Source organism: Fulmarus glacialis, unplaced genomic scaffold, assembly GCF_000690835.1.
Source record: "Fulmarus glacialis isolate BGI_N327 unplaced genomic scaffold, ASM69083v1 scaffold34839, whole genome shotgun sequence".
Classification (NCBI taxonomy): domain Eukaryota; kingdom Metazoa; phylum Chordata; class Aves; order Procellariiformes; family Procellariidae; genus Fulmarus; species Fulmarus glacialis.
The window spans coordinates 57,397-76,261 of NW_009233196.1; the positions used below are offsets into that span (position 1 = coordinate 57,397).

The window sequence follows — 18,865 nt, forward strand, 5'->3', positions numbered from 1 at the left end:
CGGCCTTTATCTGCAGTGCTCCTGTTTCTGCCATTCTGGCTATCTCTTCAGCAAACATAACGTGTAATTGTCCTGAATTATGTGCCAGTTGTTCAGCGTGGGAGAAGAACTAGAATGAAGCCAACAAGACCAGGTAATGTAGATCCTGAGAGAAGACAGGCAAGTAAGCTCACATGAATGACTTCTCCCAGAGAGGTGGTTCTGAACATTATTTTTATCCCAGCATATATATCTAAAATATTTTGTTTGTGGTACGTATACAGATAAATTAAAGTCAGCTTTAGAAATAAACCATTGGCCTCAGTCATCATCCAGGCAAGGTAAAACATTTAGATTCATAACAAGCCTGAAATGCATTTACAAGACCTCCTCATAATTCCTTCAAATTCAGAAGCAACTCCCTATTGTGGTTTTCTGCATAAAGGCTAGCAAAAACAGGAGAAATTTCTTGATTTCTGCTGTCCCACATTGTTAAAATACCAGAACAAATGTCAAGAAAAATTAAAAGGTGACAATTTTACAGTTCTAGAGGACTGAAGGTTTAAACGTAACTTCCAGTGAGACACTGCTGGAAAAAAAAAAAAAAAACTTAGAGTGACTACTTAGTTCCTAATGGCCAAATTCTTGAGTGGAAAGATTTGATGTTAAACTGCATACAAACCATAGACACCCTGCTAACCTCCCCTTTTCTGAACCACCACCAGTTAACGCGCCCCCCCAAATTTTACAAACACATCCTATACATACTGCATCACAAAGGAGCAACCTGAACTGCACTGAAACAACTCAGCAGGAGCTAGGAGTAATTTCTGCCATTAGCAAGAGAGACAGGATCCTGCTTATCAACTTTCAGCTTTACAAAGACAGCTGCTCTCTGGCTCCCAAGTCCACAAATTACAAGGTAAGACTGAAATGTAAACCGAGGTATATTTTTTGTACAATTTTCCTGACAAAACCTTACGTTATGTGCTGTTAAATGTGTTGTAAATGATATATTATATAAATTAGTTGAAACACCTCATGTCATCAAACACCACCCTACAGCTTATGGTTTGATAGGTAAGCAGAAAAGAGAGTCTTTGTTTATTTTTGTACTATGTGAAAGTAGAAATACCAGGCATGCTTGAAAAATAAACTCAAAAGCATTTTTAGAAAGTCACACAGAGTAGCACACAACATCAGTGATGATGATGATGATGATAATAATTAGCACCCAGACATGCATGGCCAATATTGTATTTCCTCAACTAGTAACCGCACTATACCACACGACAAGCAAAAAAGTGGATTGTGCAAATATTTTGTTTTGTTTCAGTAACGTATCTTTCAGTCACTTGTTTTTTGTGTCTTCCCTCTTTCTTACTCTCTTAAAACATTGTAAAGGAAACTGCATCTCTCACAAAAACACTGCAAAGACAGTTGTTTGGCTCTTTCAGTATTCCACTTCTCCTGGTAAGAATGCTTACGTTTAAAAAGGAGCAGAAACAGAACAAGAGGATGAGGGGAGCTCACATCCTTCCTTTTCAATGCTCTTACCCTGCAGCCATCCTTCCCTCTCCAGCTGGCCAGCACCAGGGCCTCTGCAATGCTCTCCCATTTAATCTCTGCCCTCAGTGGGGCTGCACAGCTGTGACTAATTGCAATTTAGCAAACACTTCTAGTCCACCCAGGGACCAGGCTCCAGCTTGCTCCACATCTACTGTGTCAGCTCTGCAGGGACAAAAACATCAGCACGTTTCCCTTGCAACTCAGGACTGATGGGGCACAAAGAGCAGATCTATGATACGTGGTGGCTTTTGAAAGCAGAGCGGAGCGAAAGATGGCGAAATCACCTGTAATAATTCTTCCCTTTTTGGTCTGAATTCCTAAGAGGCGTTTTCCTCTCTTCCTAAAGCCATTGTCCTCCCTGTAATGGCTCAGCTGTTAGTGTCACTATCTGTTGAAACAGGTCATGCTAATGGCAAGCTTGCTTTCGGCATATTGCTTCAAGCTCATTAATATGCATGTTCTCTCTTCGTTCATTTGTTTCTCTATTTACTTTGAAGTTGCCTCACTGGAACCTGCATTGCTTTTCTGTGTTAAGACACTTGGCTGGCATTTCTCAGCTCGCTGCGTCTCTGGTTGTTATCTAGGATGGAAATGGGACCAAATGTTGCAAAAGTCAGTTAATAGCACCTCAGGTGACATTTGGTGCTCAGCTGAATGAATTTCTTGGCCTGCTCACCTTCACTGCTGCGAGATGTTCTTTCTACTTGCTCTCAAGTCGACTGTTTACACTGCAAATTTTAGGGCAAGTAACATCTCTCTATTTGTCAAGCACCTGCCCCAGGGGAGTACAGCCCCTCATTGTGCTTCTATGAAAAATAACACCACCTGGATTACCTTAAGTCTCTCGCTAAATGTCTCTTCCACCTGAAAGAGCTATTTCCAGCATGGGAGGAGACATCAATTTTGACTCAGATATCAACTTCTCAGTGTGATAAGGGAGAGTGATTCAGCTGTCTTCTTTTATTTTTGGCTTTGTGATTCAGGAGCAACTCATTGTTCAGATGACACAGTCAGTCATAACTGGGAACTTGTGTGAAGGGGAGGAGTAAAAGCATTTATGTAATATTCAGAGGTCACTTTATATTAATATCTCTCCCCAAACAGATCAGTCCCAACATTGTCTTCTGCAACAAGCCCATGCCATCCAAGGTTATTTTGGGGTGAAAGACTTGGTCATACTGTTTTTCTCAATGCACCTACAGGAACAGCCAGTTAGCTAGTTTCTCTTGAAGGTCGAGACAAGGTAGTCTGCTTCCTACTAAAGCAGAGGTATACTTCCTCGCAAATGTGCAAACAGACATACAACTTCCATGATTCTTTCATATAAACAACAGTTTGTTCTCAGTAAGCATCCATAAGAAAACCAAGGAACACACCCTGAAGCATGTGAGAAGAACTGGCTATGAGCAAGACATCAAGCCAGCCTAAGGAGTGAGGCCCGTTTGATTAACTATATTTGGTGGCCACTTCTGGAGGGCTACAGGAGAAAAAGCTAGCAAATGGGTACAAAGTCCTTTTTCAGCAGATGGGACTCTAAGCCACTGCTAAGCCAGTGCATCAAAATAATTACAGTTTAATTGAACCTGGTTTGAATCTGCCTTCAACACTGTGTCCAAATTATTTCCAACCCTTTAAATTCCCACTGCACTTCTCATGTAGAAAAGCAGCAGTATGCTGGATAAGATTTAAAGTAACCAATTATTTTGCTGGTTGTCACAGAGTTTTTCATGAGATAAAATATTTAAATATGGAGTTATTTTTTAATACAATATAGTTCATTAGAGTATTTGCAGCATTAGTTTTAACAGGATCCACAAAAGGAAGCATACAGTAAGTTAAAACAACTGAATAGAGCAAGTGGTATAGACCAGGGGTCACCAACCTATGTCATGATGCAAAGGGCTGCATACGAGTTATTTGGGAATGGCAATACAGCAGGGCTGACAGGTGGGCAGGAGCTGAGAGTCCTGGCAACTTGGCAGGGCCCTTCAGTGCAACCTGAGGGTCTCTCACACAAGGGCCAAGAAGGCTCCAGTTGGGTGGTCAGTAGCATCTAACATCTTTAACACGCAGCCTCTTCCAGTTCACACTATCTACTAGCATGTGCCTCATTTGATGCAACATAAAATCCATCTCACAGACACTGGCTGAGGCACTTGACCTAGGTCTAGATCTACTGCTGCACAGCCTTGGCTTAGTAACTATATATTCTCCAACAAGAGCAGTAGCAAGGATGAAACATGACCTCAAAATCCATCACACGCTACGATACAGTGAACAGCTGCAAAACAGAACAGTGAGTACAGAAATAGCAGTGCTGAAGTGGCCACCTGTGGAGGAGCTAACAGTGTAGAGCTGAGAGCACACACCAAAATGTTGGGTTTTGGGGTTTTTTTTCAGAATTACCTTGCTTACTTGCTTTCAGCACCTTAAAGCAGACAAAATCCATCTCAGCTAGCCCTGAAAATTGGTGGGTTTTGCACATAAAAAGTAAAACTGACTACCTGAAGACTAGCATTCAGTTTTGCTCTTATTAAAAACAATGGAAAAATACATAAAGCTCTGTGATTGTCACATCATAGTCATCTGCAACCTGAAAATGCAGTCAGCTCTAATAAGACAATGCACGTCATTTCATCAACCAAAGAGGAGAATAGATGAGAGAGTAATGCCACAAAAAGATTTTGACTCACAGTGGCTAATTTCTGAACATCTTCATCAGATGCTCCCAGTGAAGCAAGTCCTATCTCTTGTGAAAACTGTGCAAACTTGGGATCAGCAAGTAGAGGCACATGTCCCAGGAGTTCATGGCACGTATCCCTAAGGGAATGGAAATGAAAAGAGAGTCATTACAGAAATTAATTCCATAATCATTCCATAATTAATTTAACATAAGCCATTTTACATGGGTCTGACCTCGCCTTTAAAAGTCTTACCATGAAACACGTTTTTTACAGAATAGTTGTTCTTCCCTGTATATGGTTCTGTAGAAACATACAGGTTTGCTTCTATTAAATGGGTTATATGTCATTTAACCCCACCTGTTCTGTGATTTCCTCATCATTTCCAGATTGAGTGGGAGGGCCTGATCACTGCTGTCTTCCAGCCTTAGTACCATGAAGACTGAACTGCCCAAAGGAAAGCCAGATGTCTCACAAGTACAGTTTTCAGCATTGCTCTCCACATGAATCAAGTTCAAAATCCAACACATTCCATCTTCCTCTTCTCCATTCCCCTTTCCGCACCTGCGTACAGCTCCACAGCCAAACATTTTGCCACTTGCCACTAGAAATTCAGGGCAATATTTACAGAGGTTTCTGAGTGCTTAATTTCTCATTTAGTCCTGACTTCCTACTGCAATTACTGAGTACTTTTGTTACACGGCCCACTTTTCACCAAGCAGATTTCGGAAAAAGCAGAGAACCCGAATCATTTTAGAAAGAACTACTGTCCACAACTGTAAGTGCATTATTAGTCATGACTAAGTGCAGACATAAGGGTACAAAAAACTGCTAACCAACCTAACGAAAGTGCACATGCATCATCTACAAAAGCTCTCAAACAATTCTGAAAGTTTTGATGCATTTGTTTGCAGAAAATAACAGACTTAGTAGTAAAGTTCACTTTAAAAATCGGATCTGACATTTTCTTTGCTTTTGTCTCTTCAAAGACATTTCTCTCTTTTTTTTTTCTAAGCTGTAAACAAATGTTTTAAAGGCAGGGAGAAAACATCAAGTTTTCTGCCTTCTATCCAAAATCATCCAATTTGTCTTTTATAAACTATTTTTGTTTGAAAAGACACAGAACCTGACACTTCAGATAAATCATGAACAGAAAAACAACCTTCTATATAATTTAAAGTCTCCTTACTCAGTACTCTTCACCAAGAAGTCTGTGCCAACCGTGTCTAGGTAGATAGTAGTAGTTTCTGAATGCATGCAAATGAAGATTAGTATTTTTGGCATTCCTAGTTTGCCTCACCAAAAGCTTATCAAATATAGCTCCAGTATTGGAGGGTTACATACAAGTCTCTCTTCTCAGCCCAGATGGCCTCGCTGACAGATGCTTACCAACATTTGCTCATGTTACATTCACACTTTTTGGTGAGACACGCACTGCTCTGAAGTTGTGCATGACAAGTCTGAGCCAACCTCATATATGAGTAATTCACTCAACAGTGGAGAGGAATTACCAAATCTCATTGCTCTTCCTTCCCAGACATATGTATTTGCCAAAGAAGCAGGGGAGGTAAACAGATACTTGTGCCTGACACGATAAAACGAACATGGTCCATGGACATTGACTAGAAATTCAGTTGTAGCAAGATAGACTGAGTGCTCAAGTTTACCGTGCGTCAGTATTTTTAGTCAACACCCATGGAACATGTTTGATATGTACAGCTGGCTAGGAACAGTATCAGACATCATACTTACATAAGGAAAATTGTTTGCATTTGTTTTCCACTGCCTGGTATAGCTTGTCCTTCCTCCTGAAAGTCAGATCTTTCCTCCCTTGTTTCTACATCATTGCACGTCCTTTCAGAGCCTGGGAAATTCCCGATTTCTTCAAAAGCGGCCGCTAAGGCGGCTTTTTATGATCTCCACACCCCTTTGGTGATGCTCTGAGTCTTGCAAGATGATCAAAGTTCCCTACCACAAGACTCGTAGCTTAGATACTATTCCATTCCTCACTGGAGCTCAGACTTGAAAAATTGGCTGGCTCTGCATGGTATCCATCTCTTTATTTAGGAAATGGTTTGAATCACTTGAGTGGATAATCGTCAAAGGTTAATGACCCACCTTTATTTATTCAGTTCCAGTCACAACAATATCTTCTGTCATCTCCTGAAAGGTTTAGCTTGCTAACGATACAAAGGACAGCAGGGAAGTGGAGTTTGCAGTCTGACAGATACACCCAGAGAATTCCCAGTACCAAACAATTCACTGGAGAAACCTGACTCCTCCAACCATCACCTTCCAACACAACAATGGGCCACAAAGCCCATTCTCTGCAAGTCCAGAGCTCTAACTCCACTTTCCACATTCACTAGAGAAATCAACACTGATTGCTGAGCACTTCACCTATGCTGCACTGTATCAGTCCAGATATATTTAACGTAACTTCATATCAGTAGTTCAAAGAACGAGAGCAAAGAAGATATAGTGGGACTGGCTTCCAATTCCTGTCTTCAGGTAAGCACGGTTGTCTCCAGGCAGGCTCCTACAGCAGCATCACCACTATTAGTAGCTGAGTGAGTGTCTGCATCTCTATTTTCCTGTGCTGAGGTAACAACTCCCAGAAACAAATACATGAAGACGTGTTATTTCTAGTTCTGCACTGGGACACAGGCTGTTTCTGTCACTTCCATCCTCGCAAACAAAATGAGAACAGACAAAGCCTAGCCCCATCAACTTGTCTCTCCTGGCAAGAGGAGGAGGATGAGGAGGCAGAAGATATTTCTCTCATGCCTTTAGCTTGTAGATTCTTCCATTAAAACTATGCAAAGTAGTATTTTGAACACACAGTTATAAAGAGGAGAGCTTGAAACAAAAACATATGAACAAAAAAAAAAAAAAAAGTCCCCCAAGCAGAACCATGACCCAGCATTTGGGATTGTCATTGGAGTCTCTGAGATTTCCCTGCCAGGCTGGCCCTTTATAGATAGTCTAAACAACATAATTCTTTGCTTAACTACCAAGGCTTGATTCTTTTGTTTTGTTTTATTCAGAAAATAATTAAGTTCCTTTAATTTATTCACACACATTGCTCAGAGAAAATAAGATTTTCGTAATGCACTTTTCACAGCAAAAGATTTTTCTTGGAGTAAATTAGTGAGCAGAGCAGAGGAAATCTATATTGTGAATGTAGTAGAAACATAATGAAACTCAGGAAGAAATGTTTTAAAATGCATATAGTAGTGATACAGATCAAACCAAATGAACTCTCTAATTTGTATCTAGCTCTACAGCCTGGGTGTTAAATCTGATGGAAAGCCCACTGAAGTCAAAGGGAGTCTTTTTACCAGGTTTATATCATTGAAAATGCAACATTCACCAAGCCAGGGACCCGCAGCAAACCTCATTATGGCCCCATATATCAACCAGCAGATCTCAGGGCATTGCAGCTACTGCAGAAGATGAAGAGCTGTCCCCAGTCAAGTCAGTTTAGTTTTGCTGCTAATTACAAAAAAGCCAGGATTTCACTCTACGTTTCTGATAACACTTACTATATGCTCTATCTTATGAAAAAATTTAAACACATTTTAAATGGGATTTTCAAAATTTTCCTATGGAGTTCCTGATAGTACAGATTATTTAATTTACGTGGTTTCGGAACAAGTAAGTCTGCAGGAAGAGAATAAAATCATTAGAAAATGACAATTAATTCCTCTGTTAGTCATATTTAGAGCTGTTAAGACCATAACCTGTATTTTTAAGCTCACCCCAATTAAGGGATAAAAATCTTCATTCTAATTTAAGTAGTATTACTACATAGTGACTTTCCAGACACCATGACCAGAAAGGTTACAAAAAAGTAGTCGCCGTTAGTGCTAAGGATCAGCTATGATACACTGCATAATTCTGAATGTAAGCAGCATCCTGAAAACTACAGCGGTGTCAAATATACAAATCAATGTACCAGAGAATATCAGCAAAAACATAGACACACTTAATTGTTTCCTGGAAGATGTTCCTTCCTTTGTTCCTGTTGGAGTAATGTACCTAAATCCCCTATCAACAGATGAAAATGTTCTCCCAGTTTGTACTAAGTTAATAAATGTCATTATTCTTTTGCTGAGCATTGGCAGGTGCTGCCATCTGACACACTGGCTTCCCACAGGAGAGGAAATCATCGGTGCAAAACCTGGTACTTCCTAAGTATAATTTTGGTTTTTTTAAATACCTACAGATATTTTCAGATAGACCGAAAGAGGTCCAGCATCATATATTCAAGCCCCAATTGCTACAATGTAAAATTCTTTCAGAATTTGCAATTTGCCTACAAATTTAAGAGATTAAAGTTCTGATTACAGAGGGTACAGAAGTGAGTGAATTCCTTCAGGGATTACCACCTCTTTCCCATTAAAAACATGCAGACAAAACTAGCCTCATAGCGTTTTAGCAAATACTTTGCCCAGTTGACATGCTGAGGAAAAGAGTAAGTAGATATGTGTGTAACAGCACCACCTGGTGACTCCAGCCAGAATAATGTTAGAGCATTTTTAGGGACAGATTATTATGCAGTTCCATTAATCCTTTTATATCCAAAAATATTATTCCATGGTTTCAGCAGTCTATTCATGAAATCAAAGTTAGGCACGGGTCCAAGTGTTTACAGGACTGGAGCGGAATATATATATGTGAAGCCTTTGTGTAAATTTTGGCAAAAATAAAATACTCCAAAATAGTATAAGCTGAATAAACAAGTTACAATTTCACACTAACCGTCTGATGACTGATGCACTGCGAAAATGTCATTCCTCTGGTTACAAGATCAGTGGATGCCTTTGGTGAAACTACCTCCATATTATCTAACTGACATGTATTGTGCTGTTATTACTGTACAGAGCATACCATATATAACACCAGACAAGAACTACAATCGCCTCGATCTTTTTCCCCCCACTTTTCATCAAGAGACCAAATGCCAAAATATTTCATCCAAACTCGCAATATTCTGTTTTGGAAAAGCTGCAGTGCTGTCCCATGAAAGTCATAGTTGAAGTGTCTCTTCTTTCTATCATGTCCCCTGTAACAGGCTTCATATCTAATATCCTCTCTGCGTGAGAGAACAGTGCCTCATGACTTGCTTGCATTGTGTCACAGGAGAGAAATGATGTTCAGCTGTGGAGTCTGGCCCAAAAAAGATAAATAAGGACACAAGGCGACCAAATTATAATTCTGAAAGAAATTTTTTTCCAGGGATTCAGGGCTTTTTTCCCAACTTCTTTGCTTAGTTGTCCACCAGAAAATAAAATTTTAGATACTTTTTCAAAATATTTAGTTGAAAACTCCATTTTCCACTGAAAAATAATCCAGATGATAGAATTTTTTGACCCACCATATAAATAGCCTAGTTATTTAAGGAAAGTAAAAAGTCCAAAAGAAGCTTTTGAATTAAATTCTGGCTCACCAATGTGAAGGGTTTTGTCAACAATGGTGTAACCAGATTTTTACCTTTGTGGGAAGGTTCCTCTTTTCAATCTTGGCAATTCAACTGGGTCTTTTAAGAATCCAGCAATCACGTTTTTTCAGCACTAAAGCAAATGTAGCAACTTACGGTTCTGGTGTGTAGAGAGGATCTGAGCCATGTCGTATGTACTGAGTACAGTGAAAAACTCTATATGCTAAGCCAGCTAAAAAATCTCGGGGAGATAGGTATCCAGCAACTGGTCTCACTGTGAAGCCAGACCTTTCTGAAAGTGAAGGAGATAATAAAAGACCATATTATATATCCCTATATCCATTTCTGAGGACAGGTAATGATCTATAGTTAATTATTCCACCAGAAGCATGACACAGAGAGTATCTTGGTTGAAGATCACCACACATCATTTTCACCTATTATGTACAAGAACTATTTTGCATTGCTAGCATATGTTTAATGAAAACAGCTTGAGGTATTTCAAAGCTTATTTTAATACCTTTGTCTAGAAAAGATGGTAGGGTACCATAAGTGATGTTCTCAAATCACCAACTATCTGATTTTCATGTCTAGTACCTAGGAGAGAAGTTTCCAAAACAGAAGATGACTTCTGTAAAATACATTAAAAACTAATAGAACAGAATAGGATTAAATCAAATCTGTCCTTATTTTTACAGATAAAATACTGTTTGTGACAGTAAAAAACCAACTTTAACAGTTGAGGTCCTCTTTTATTTAACAAAGTGTTCCTTTGTCAGATTAGTCCCAGTGGGGAATTATTTCAGACTCAGTGACTTTGAAAAGGACATTTCTCTCCCAAATTCATTCTTTTCTCTTTCCAAAGTTTACAGGAAGATATTCCAAGTTTTACTTCAACAGACACTACTATTGTTGTATTTAGTCTGAAAGAAGTGTGAGGTTTTGAGTTTCCAGTTAGGAAGAAAGAACCTGTAAACTTTGGCATCATTCCTTAGACACCGTAACACAATAGATGAGAGACCCAGAAGGACACAACCAAATTCAAGCAGTGATAAGTCAGTTATTAGTAAATGCAGGTGTTTCACAAACAAGAGTTATGGATGAAGCAGGGACTGGGGAAAGTAAGCCTTTCATTACAAATTTTGTATTTCTCTTAGTTAAAAATTTTCCATGCACATGTGGGACAAAACACTTTGCTATTTTTTCTCATAACAATTAACAGCACATAACATTTTTTTCCAAACAGCTGTCTTTACAATATTTTAGTCCCTAAGCTCCAGCAGCTTCTGAGCAAGAGGATTAAGGAACAAGTATATGTATCTGAAGGGAGCCCTGAGGAGAAGAGAAAATCTTAACTGAACTCTTTGGCAGCTTTTCCTCTAGAGTTAAAAACTGCAAGTTCACGTCTGCCATTTCTCCTTCCATATGGGATACATTTCCGTTACAGATAAAAAAGAAGAGTATTTTCAAACTTAAATATGTAAGATCCTGACCCCTTAAAAAACAACACGAAAGAGAAATACCAGATTACCTAAGGAGTCCCACTGAGTTTTTTCAACATACAAATATAATGACTAGCTTCATGAGGTCTTGGGCACCCAGGAAAGCCTCATATTCATCAGGCTGTACAACAATGTGCCAAACTTGCTCTCCTCTTTAAATTCAGTTATCTTGGCATTTTATTCCCTCTTTTACCTGCCTGGATATTTGGGGGATGCCCACTGTGGTTATCAGAACATCCACCCTGTGGCAATGAGAAGAGCAGAGCTAACTTTTCATCATACTGAAGGACTTTTCTCCCTGTGCAAGATAACATCCAGTGATACGTGTTCAGCTGTTTAATTCCTCTCAGCTTCATACCTGCAGGTACATATGTACAACTGTCTTGACTCAACAAACCCTCTACCATGGAGAATGTCAAAAACAGAATGATACTTCAGACTAAACCAAAGTCCACTGACAAAGCTGGGAGTCTTTTCATTCAATGTGTTTTGTATTTCATACTAACAGAAAAGAGTGTTTTCATGAAACTGTATCTATTGACAAACCAAATATGAATCTTACCTTTAAGAAAAACAGAAACATCTTCCAGCTGAGGCACATTATCGTCTCTGTATCCACAGTACTTGGTCAGCAGAGGAAAGTTTTTTAAATATTCACGACAAGCATGGGTGGGATAGAGTTTACTGAGTTCCCTAAATACCACCCCCCATGTTTTAATTTCTTCAGCTGTGTACTCCACTCTGGGAATGGGTTGACCACTGTAAAAAATAAAATAATACAAAATACATTTGAATACAACCAGATTCAAGACAGACTCTGGATGGCAAAATTTCTGTGAAAAGTATTATTTAAATAAATAAAGGCAGACAGAGCCTATTAAAACTATTAAAAACTATTTTAAAATGACATCTAGATGCTTTTCTTCTTAGAATTTCTTCTTGATGTTATGTTGTACATATTACATTTATTTCTTAAGAACTGTATTTCTTATTAAGCAATGAGATTATTTCTTAATCTTTGTACATATCATAGTAGAAAGATGGATTTCTTATATGCCATGTTCCTATACCAGAGTAATATTTATCCATTTATTGCCACTGATGCCTTTGCAAGTGGTTAGCTGAAGATCCTGATTCAGTCTAACTTGTAGATTCAGTAAGACCACCGGCAGACTGCACGCTCTATGCATTCTTTAAAATACATAAAAATCACACAGCATCATTACCTAGCGTTTTACAAAGTGAAGATTAGGCAACTTCATAGATGTTTAGAAACGTGTGGATCCAATTAAAACATATATATTTATTGTTTAGACTGTTGCTTACATGTGCAGATATGTTTGGAACCGCAAATTCATGCAGGACTACGTCATGAGGAAGCTCACCTCAGACCCAAGAGCCTAGCATGGGTGAAACTAAGCTTCTAAATACACCTCTCATACACAAATGCACAGAAATTGCAAAGCAGGAGCCTTCCAGGGTACCTACTAATCTCTCTCTGACATCCAAGATTTGCCTTGAGTGGTAACAGCTAATTCAAAACTGACTGACAGTGTGAAGAGTACGAAGGGCTTCTTCCAATTTGCACTGCCTTGTATTTAGCTGTAAGGAATTTCCCATCCCATGGTCATGGGCCATCATCTCACATTATGAATTCCCCCTAGAAACTTTATAATCTTTCTCTGGATTTAATGTTCAAAATCTATAGTATGTAACCTGTGCAGTCTGCCCTCTCTTCAGGTATCCTCTTTTCCCACACTGTAACGAAGTACAGATTGGCAAAGGGATTCACAGGATCCCCCTCCACCCCATCAGTCCCTATCTCCCACTCCCCCGACACAGGGCACTCCCAGCCCAGTGCTGCAGCTTCCCCAGTGTCGCATACAGCAGCTGAACAGGCGTATCAGGCACGGGGAATCTCACTGCAGCAGGAGAATTGCTGGGCTTTTGCTGTGGGTTGGCTCTCTATCATGACTGTCACCACATTCATAATCCTGCCTCCACCATACGAGGAATGAGCCCTCATGTCACATGTGATTGCTGCTATGCAGTCTCTACCAGTACAAGAGAAGAGCATCCACCCTACCTGCATTGTGGTTGTCCCCTCATCTTTACTGAAAACTTACTATTTAATCCCCTTCCTTTCACCATATCAAAGTATTTTTATCCATGGCAGTTACCTGTCAGTCAAAGGCCACTTTGTATGAGGTACTCATACTTGTTAAGGACTCACTGAACATCCAACACACCTGCTAGTTCCCCTTCAGCCACTCTTTTGCAGACATGACAAGAATTGCAACACATTTAATGAAGCATTTCTCATCAACAGAAGCTGCATTGGGTTAGTGCCCATTCTGCAGCGAGAGTCAGTCCTTCAGGTCTAGTATCTGTCTTCACCTTTACACTTTATCAGCCTTAAGCTGCCTGCCAGCTCACAGAAAGCACAACACAGCTATTCTAAATTGTACTGTACATGACACATACAAGCAGGTTGCTGCTCCATCCACCTGGGGTTGCCAGAATACTGTGCAGAAGCCTCCTCCCTCTTCCTTAGACCTGACCTCTACTACGGATACTGCCAGTACGGGTCAGCACTGGCCCAGCAAAGCTGAAGAAATCTGTGCACCAGTGGAAAAACTCAGGTTTCTATTCAGCCTGTCGCTAAAGAGGTATAAACACAATCAAGGATCTGAAGCTTGTTCACTGCTTACTAAAAGGTTTATAATTTAGTTATTGTTTCAATTAATTCATTAGTACTGAAGTAAGGTTCACTGAACATTAATTCCTTAATAGGATTTGTGCTTGGGAGAGCTGATCTTATTTCCAGCTGATCAGGATACAGCTTTCTTTATCCAGAGGATCAAGGCAGCCTTGATCAGACTTGAGGGAGGACCTATGCCTTTCTCACTCAACTCTGCAAATCTCATTTTTCTCGCCCTCTTACTTCAACAAGCAAGACCCACCTTGCACTCAAACTTTTCCATAAATCACGGGAATGGCCAGCCTGCATAGCAGTTTTCTTGTGGTTGAGTAAGATGACTCTACAAGCTAACCTATCCTGAATTTTTATTTCCCCTTATTAAAATAGGGTCTTTCCATCTTGCCATGGTCATGAGCTATCAACTCATATTATGAATTCCCTCTTAAACCTTGTATTTTTCCTCCAGATTTAATTTTCTCAACACTTTTGCATTCCCTGATCAGTCTCAAAGGACTAATTAGCAAGATTAACACATTTTCACTATCTTTAGGACAGAAGCTAAGTGAACGAGGGAGGAATTTTTTTTTTTGGTCCATTTATTTCATACAGCTGATTTTCACTGCTGTGCTCTATTAACATGTCTTTCCCTCTAACATCCAGCACCAGCAAATATCTGCTCCTCCAAGTTCACTTCTTAGTGTTTTTCTCTCTCTCTCCCCACTACAGAGGCCTCTTTATGTTCAAGCAAAGCAGAACATCTACCACTATCGAACAGTAGCAATTCATAAAGGAAATGCTGATCCAGGATTTTCAACTCAACAATTTTTTTGCAGAGCCAATTCCTTGCAGCCAATTCTTTGCAGCCAAATTTCTTGGTTATTTTTTTAAGGAAACAAGTGTGGTGGGGTTTTTTTACACTGGAAAAGTAGAAAGGCATCAAGCCTCAGTAAATGATTAGGAAGGTCACTTACCTGGAAGACACTGAGAAGTTCAAGACAAAGTTCTGAATTTATCCCTGAGGGAAGCTGTCCTTACAACAGAGCTGTTCTTTTTGTATAAATAAGTAAATAGTCATTAGACCACAGAAGAGAGTGTGATGAGACTGCAACGTAGTGTCAAGACACCTATATTAATTCTGAGCTCCCCAGCATGGGTAGCAGAAACAGCTTTGCTGTAGCAGCACAGAGTCCTCCATGAGCTGATTTGCCTTTCCTCAGCATGGCTTAGGCTGGGCTGCAGGATGCTGAGGGTAAATGTCTGCCTGGGCTGTCTCTATGTCTCTACAAGCATAGCTGGAGACAGACTGACTGTACAGCCCAGTAGATACGGCACATCCCTGGGGTTAAGATAACCACTGCAGGAGACCTGAGGAGTACGAATGAGATTTTGCCACATCTTAGGTAACTGCCCTAATCACTGGCCTCCCAGCCATTTTGTGGTCCCTAGCTAAAAATATGTGAAGCATCTTGTTTTCCTTCTGCTGATAATAATAGGAAGAGTTTGAAAACTTTTAAAGGTTTGAAAAGATCAGTGGGATGAAGGAGTACTTCTGAGCAGTTTTGCTGAGGTACAAGATCTGTAACCTCTGGTTTGGGTTGTATGATTTTTGTAACGTGCCTGCAGAAATGGTTCTTGAGCCTTCAAAATCTAAAGAAGGAAAAGATTTTTTCCTTTCTTTTATCTGTTTTTCTGGGAATATGCAGGATTACTCTACGTGATTTTTGCGAAAAGATGTTCCTCACTGGTTTCAGGGCAGAAAAAATACCGTTTGTAGCAGAAGACCAACCACTGCTTGGCGAGCCAGCAGCATGATCTTTCCGGCACTTAGGCAGCTGAGAGAGAGAAGGGAGGAAGATATTTCCAGCAGCTTAGCAGCTGTGAAATGCATGGCACTACTGCTACCATCATGGGTAAATGGAGAACTACCCGAGATTACTGAAAGAGCTCTAGGAGCGCACACAGTCTGCCCTCATCCACAGGTACCTACTTGACATTTCAGACTGCAATAAATGCTAGGCAAGAAGAGCTAACTCTACAGCAAGCATTAGACTGAAAAAAAGATAATCAATCAATCAGTTGTAAACAAACAAACAAACAAACAAAAAACCACAAAACTTTCTCAATTTACATTTGAAAACTGTTTAAACTTAGGACTTACCTGGTCAGCCTAGGAAGCTTCTCCATCAACCAGCACCCTCCCCCCAGCAGGCAGCAGCTCAGTGTGCTGGACGAATGTCATGAGCACCCAGCTAAACAAAGGCCACCGTGGGCAAAAAAAAGGGGGAACGAACTCTGGCACTTACACATTTATTAGATTGGTAATAGCTTAATGACAGGAATGGGACAAAAGTAAAGGAGAAATATTATCAGGATTATATGGGCACAAAGCAGAGTTAATCCGCCTGTTCCCCCAGCCTTCTGTAGCTTCTGTATGTTAAAAATAAAAAATCAGAACTGAAAAACCTTCAAAAATCCATTTTTTAATTGCCTCCTGACAGGATGTGCCTTCTACAAAGGGAGAAAAATTGTTGTTTTTTATATTCTTTCAACAACATAGGTAGAAATCTCAAAGGAGAAAAATGAAAAACCTCAAGAAGTGTGGTAAAATGGAAAAGAACATGAAATTAGTATGTTCTTCCCTTAAGAATGAGGGCTTAGGCCTGTTGCAAATAAAACCTAGAGTATGATTAGAATTAGTTGAATGCTTCTGTGACAAGAAAATTAAAACACAGTAGGTATTTGTAGGTAGCACAGAAAGTTTTCTCACTGCCAGGGATAGTAGCAAATTGAAAATACTGACCTGACATGGAAAAAAAAAAAATCAAAATGAGAAAACACATGCAGTGCACAGGCACCAGCTCCACTAACTACAGAGAAATCCACTGACTGAATTCTGGGAAGTTTAGAGCTGTGTTGGCAAAATTGAGAAATGGCATTTTGCAGCATCCAGTGCAGTAAGTGCATGAGAAGAAAATAATAATTCCATTTTTTAGTGAGCTCGTCCAACTACGTAGGGATGCTAGATATGTGCGATTCAGCAGTGCATCAGTTTGTCATTAAGACATGCAAGCATTTGCAGAAGAGCTTCTTAAGTTTAAGCAGCTATGAATGAAATGCTGAAGAGATAGTGCTTACCTTTCAAATGCTTTACTTGCCTTTACTTGTATCTGTACTGAAAATGTAACGGGATTTCAAGCATCAGGTTTGTCATTTATAGCCTACACTCAGATAGTCAAAGTTTAAAGGATGACTTTGCCTACTGTTAAACTTCATCCTACAGAATTAAGTAGAGCATGAATTCTAACCAGTCAGCAGCACAGAAAAGAATTATGCCAGTACTTACTATTTATAGCTCATGGCAACATCCACAAAGTACTTTCTTCTCTGTCGATAGACATTGTCTTTAAATCCCTTAAGCAAGGAAGAAGAGAGTAATTTACAATAAGGACAGAAAATTAGCTGTAAAAATTATAAAATAAATCATTAAAAGTGTTTATTTCGTACCTAATTATATGGTATTTTGATTAACACTATCTACTGAACTGCAAGAGAAGATAAGGATTTCTTCACTTTTTTCCCCACCAAAGTCCCACAGGAGTTTTTTCAAGACAGGTTTGTGCATAGGTACAGTCATTCATCCAAGATGTTGAAAAAGGGAAACTTTTTCCTTGTCATTTCATCTAACTCAGGTTTTCCCTAATCTGAACTGAGATCTACACGCAGGCACAAAGCTGAATAATTTACCTATCTTTAATACATCTTTCTTCACTAGAAGAATCATGCGCCCAGAGTTCACACGCAACTCATTTTGAAGATGCTACTTCAGCAGTTGCCATCTTAACCAACACATTAGGGACTGAACCATCAGCCTCCAGCAGCAAATATGCATATTGCTCCAATGTGAGTTACAAAAGAAGGGCCTACCTCATGGGCTACAGTAGGCTCATACCTTTTCCATATTAAGCACAAAAGAGCTATGTAACACATACACACCAGCCAGTTACAGCCCTTTGAGCTACTCAAAACTAAAACAGGATTTCTTCTATACCTATAAAAGATGTAGACACTTCAGGTTTTGGACTACGAAAAGAGTTATCTATTTTCGAGGAAGAACTGCCAATCTTTTGAAGATGAAAAAGGGTAGTTATCTAAGTTCCCCAGTTAGTAGCCCAGAAAGTTTAAGTTTCCCCTAGTTAGAGCTGAGAAGTAAAATGCATTTTTTTCTTACTGCTCACATACACAAACGCAAATCACTGAAGGGAATGAAAAGATAACGTCGTTTGATTTGAAATATTTGTATGAGCTTCCAGAAAACTCAGAAGGCATTTTACTGCCCCATAACCAAAGCTGCGCTGCTGGGGCAGAGAAAGGGAGGATGTCAAAGGACTGCACAAAACCTTCAACCTCCACTCCTACACAGAAAAGCTTTTCAACTGGCAAAAAGTTGCTGTAATCTGGGAGCGCCTCCTTGTCTGCTTAGTATCTTTTGACGTAAGCATTGAGTTACTCAGCTGCAGACCATTAAAGAGCTGAAAAGCAATGGAAGACAGCACAGGGGATTTAAAAGCCTGTCACGTGTAATGAAACTGAGACTGAAACCATTAGCCAATATGGAGTGGGCTAGGGCTATGCTGCTGAAGAGGTGCTGTGCTGGTTCTGTAATAGGGTAATTCTCTTTGGTCCTCTGGCACCTACACACCACCGCTAAGGAACAGGACAGGCACCAGAAGTGGCCTTTGAAAGCCCAGTCACAGATTTTACAGTTTTTTCCCCCATCTTTAATACCTAGCATGCTGCATAGGCTAACAAATGGTGTGTAAATTATGTTTATAAGAGTTCCCACAAGTGTAAAATATATATTCATATAATGCAAATGTCTTTTTTCATTGTCTGCAAAACTGAAGGCAGATTTTCAGCAGAGCACTCAAGTATTTAATGAAGGCACCAGCTCAGAACACAAAACAGTATCAAATGGCTCGTCAACGACATA

At 39.7% G+C, this 18,865-nt stretch overlaps 1 protein-coding gene across 1 annotated transcript in view; it reads right to left on the minus strand.

Moving 5' to 3' along the window:
* The window catches only part of TPH2 (tryptophan hydroxylase 2), a gene marked incomplete at its 5' end in the record, with an annotated part of 46,964 nt that overhangs the window by 23,555 nt on the left and 4,544 nt on the right, over positions 1-18,865 (minus strand). Inside the window, 4 exons of the mRNA XM_009585237.1 lie at positions 4,242-4,368; positions 9,829-9,964; positions 11,737-11,933; positions 17,219-17,286. Coding sequence (XP_009583532.1) covers positions 4,242-4,368; positions 9,829-9,964; positions 11,737-11,933; positions 17,219-17,286 — 528 coding nt within the window. The remainder of the gene's footprint in view (positions 1-4,241; positions 4,369-9,828; positions 9,965-11,736; positions 11,934-17,218; positions 17,287-18,865) is intronic.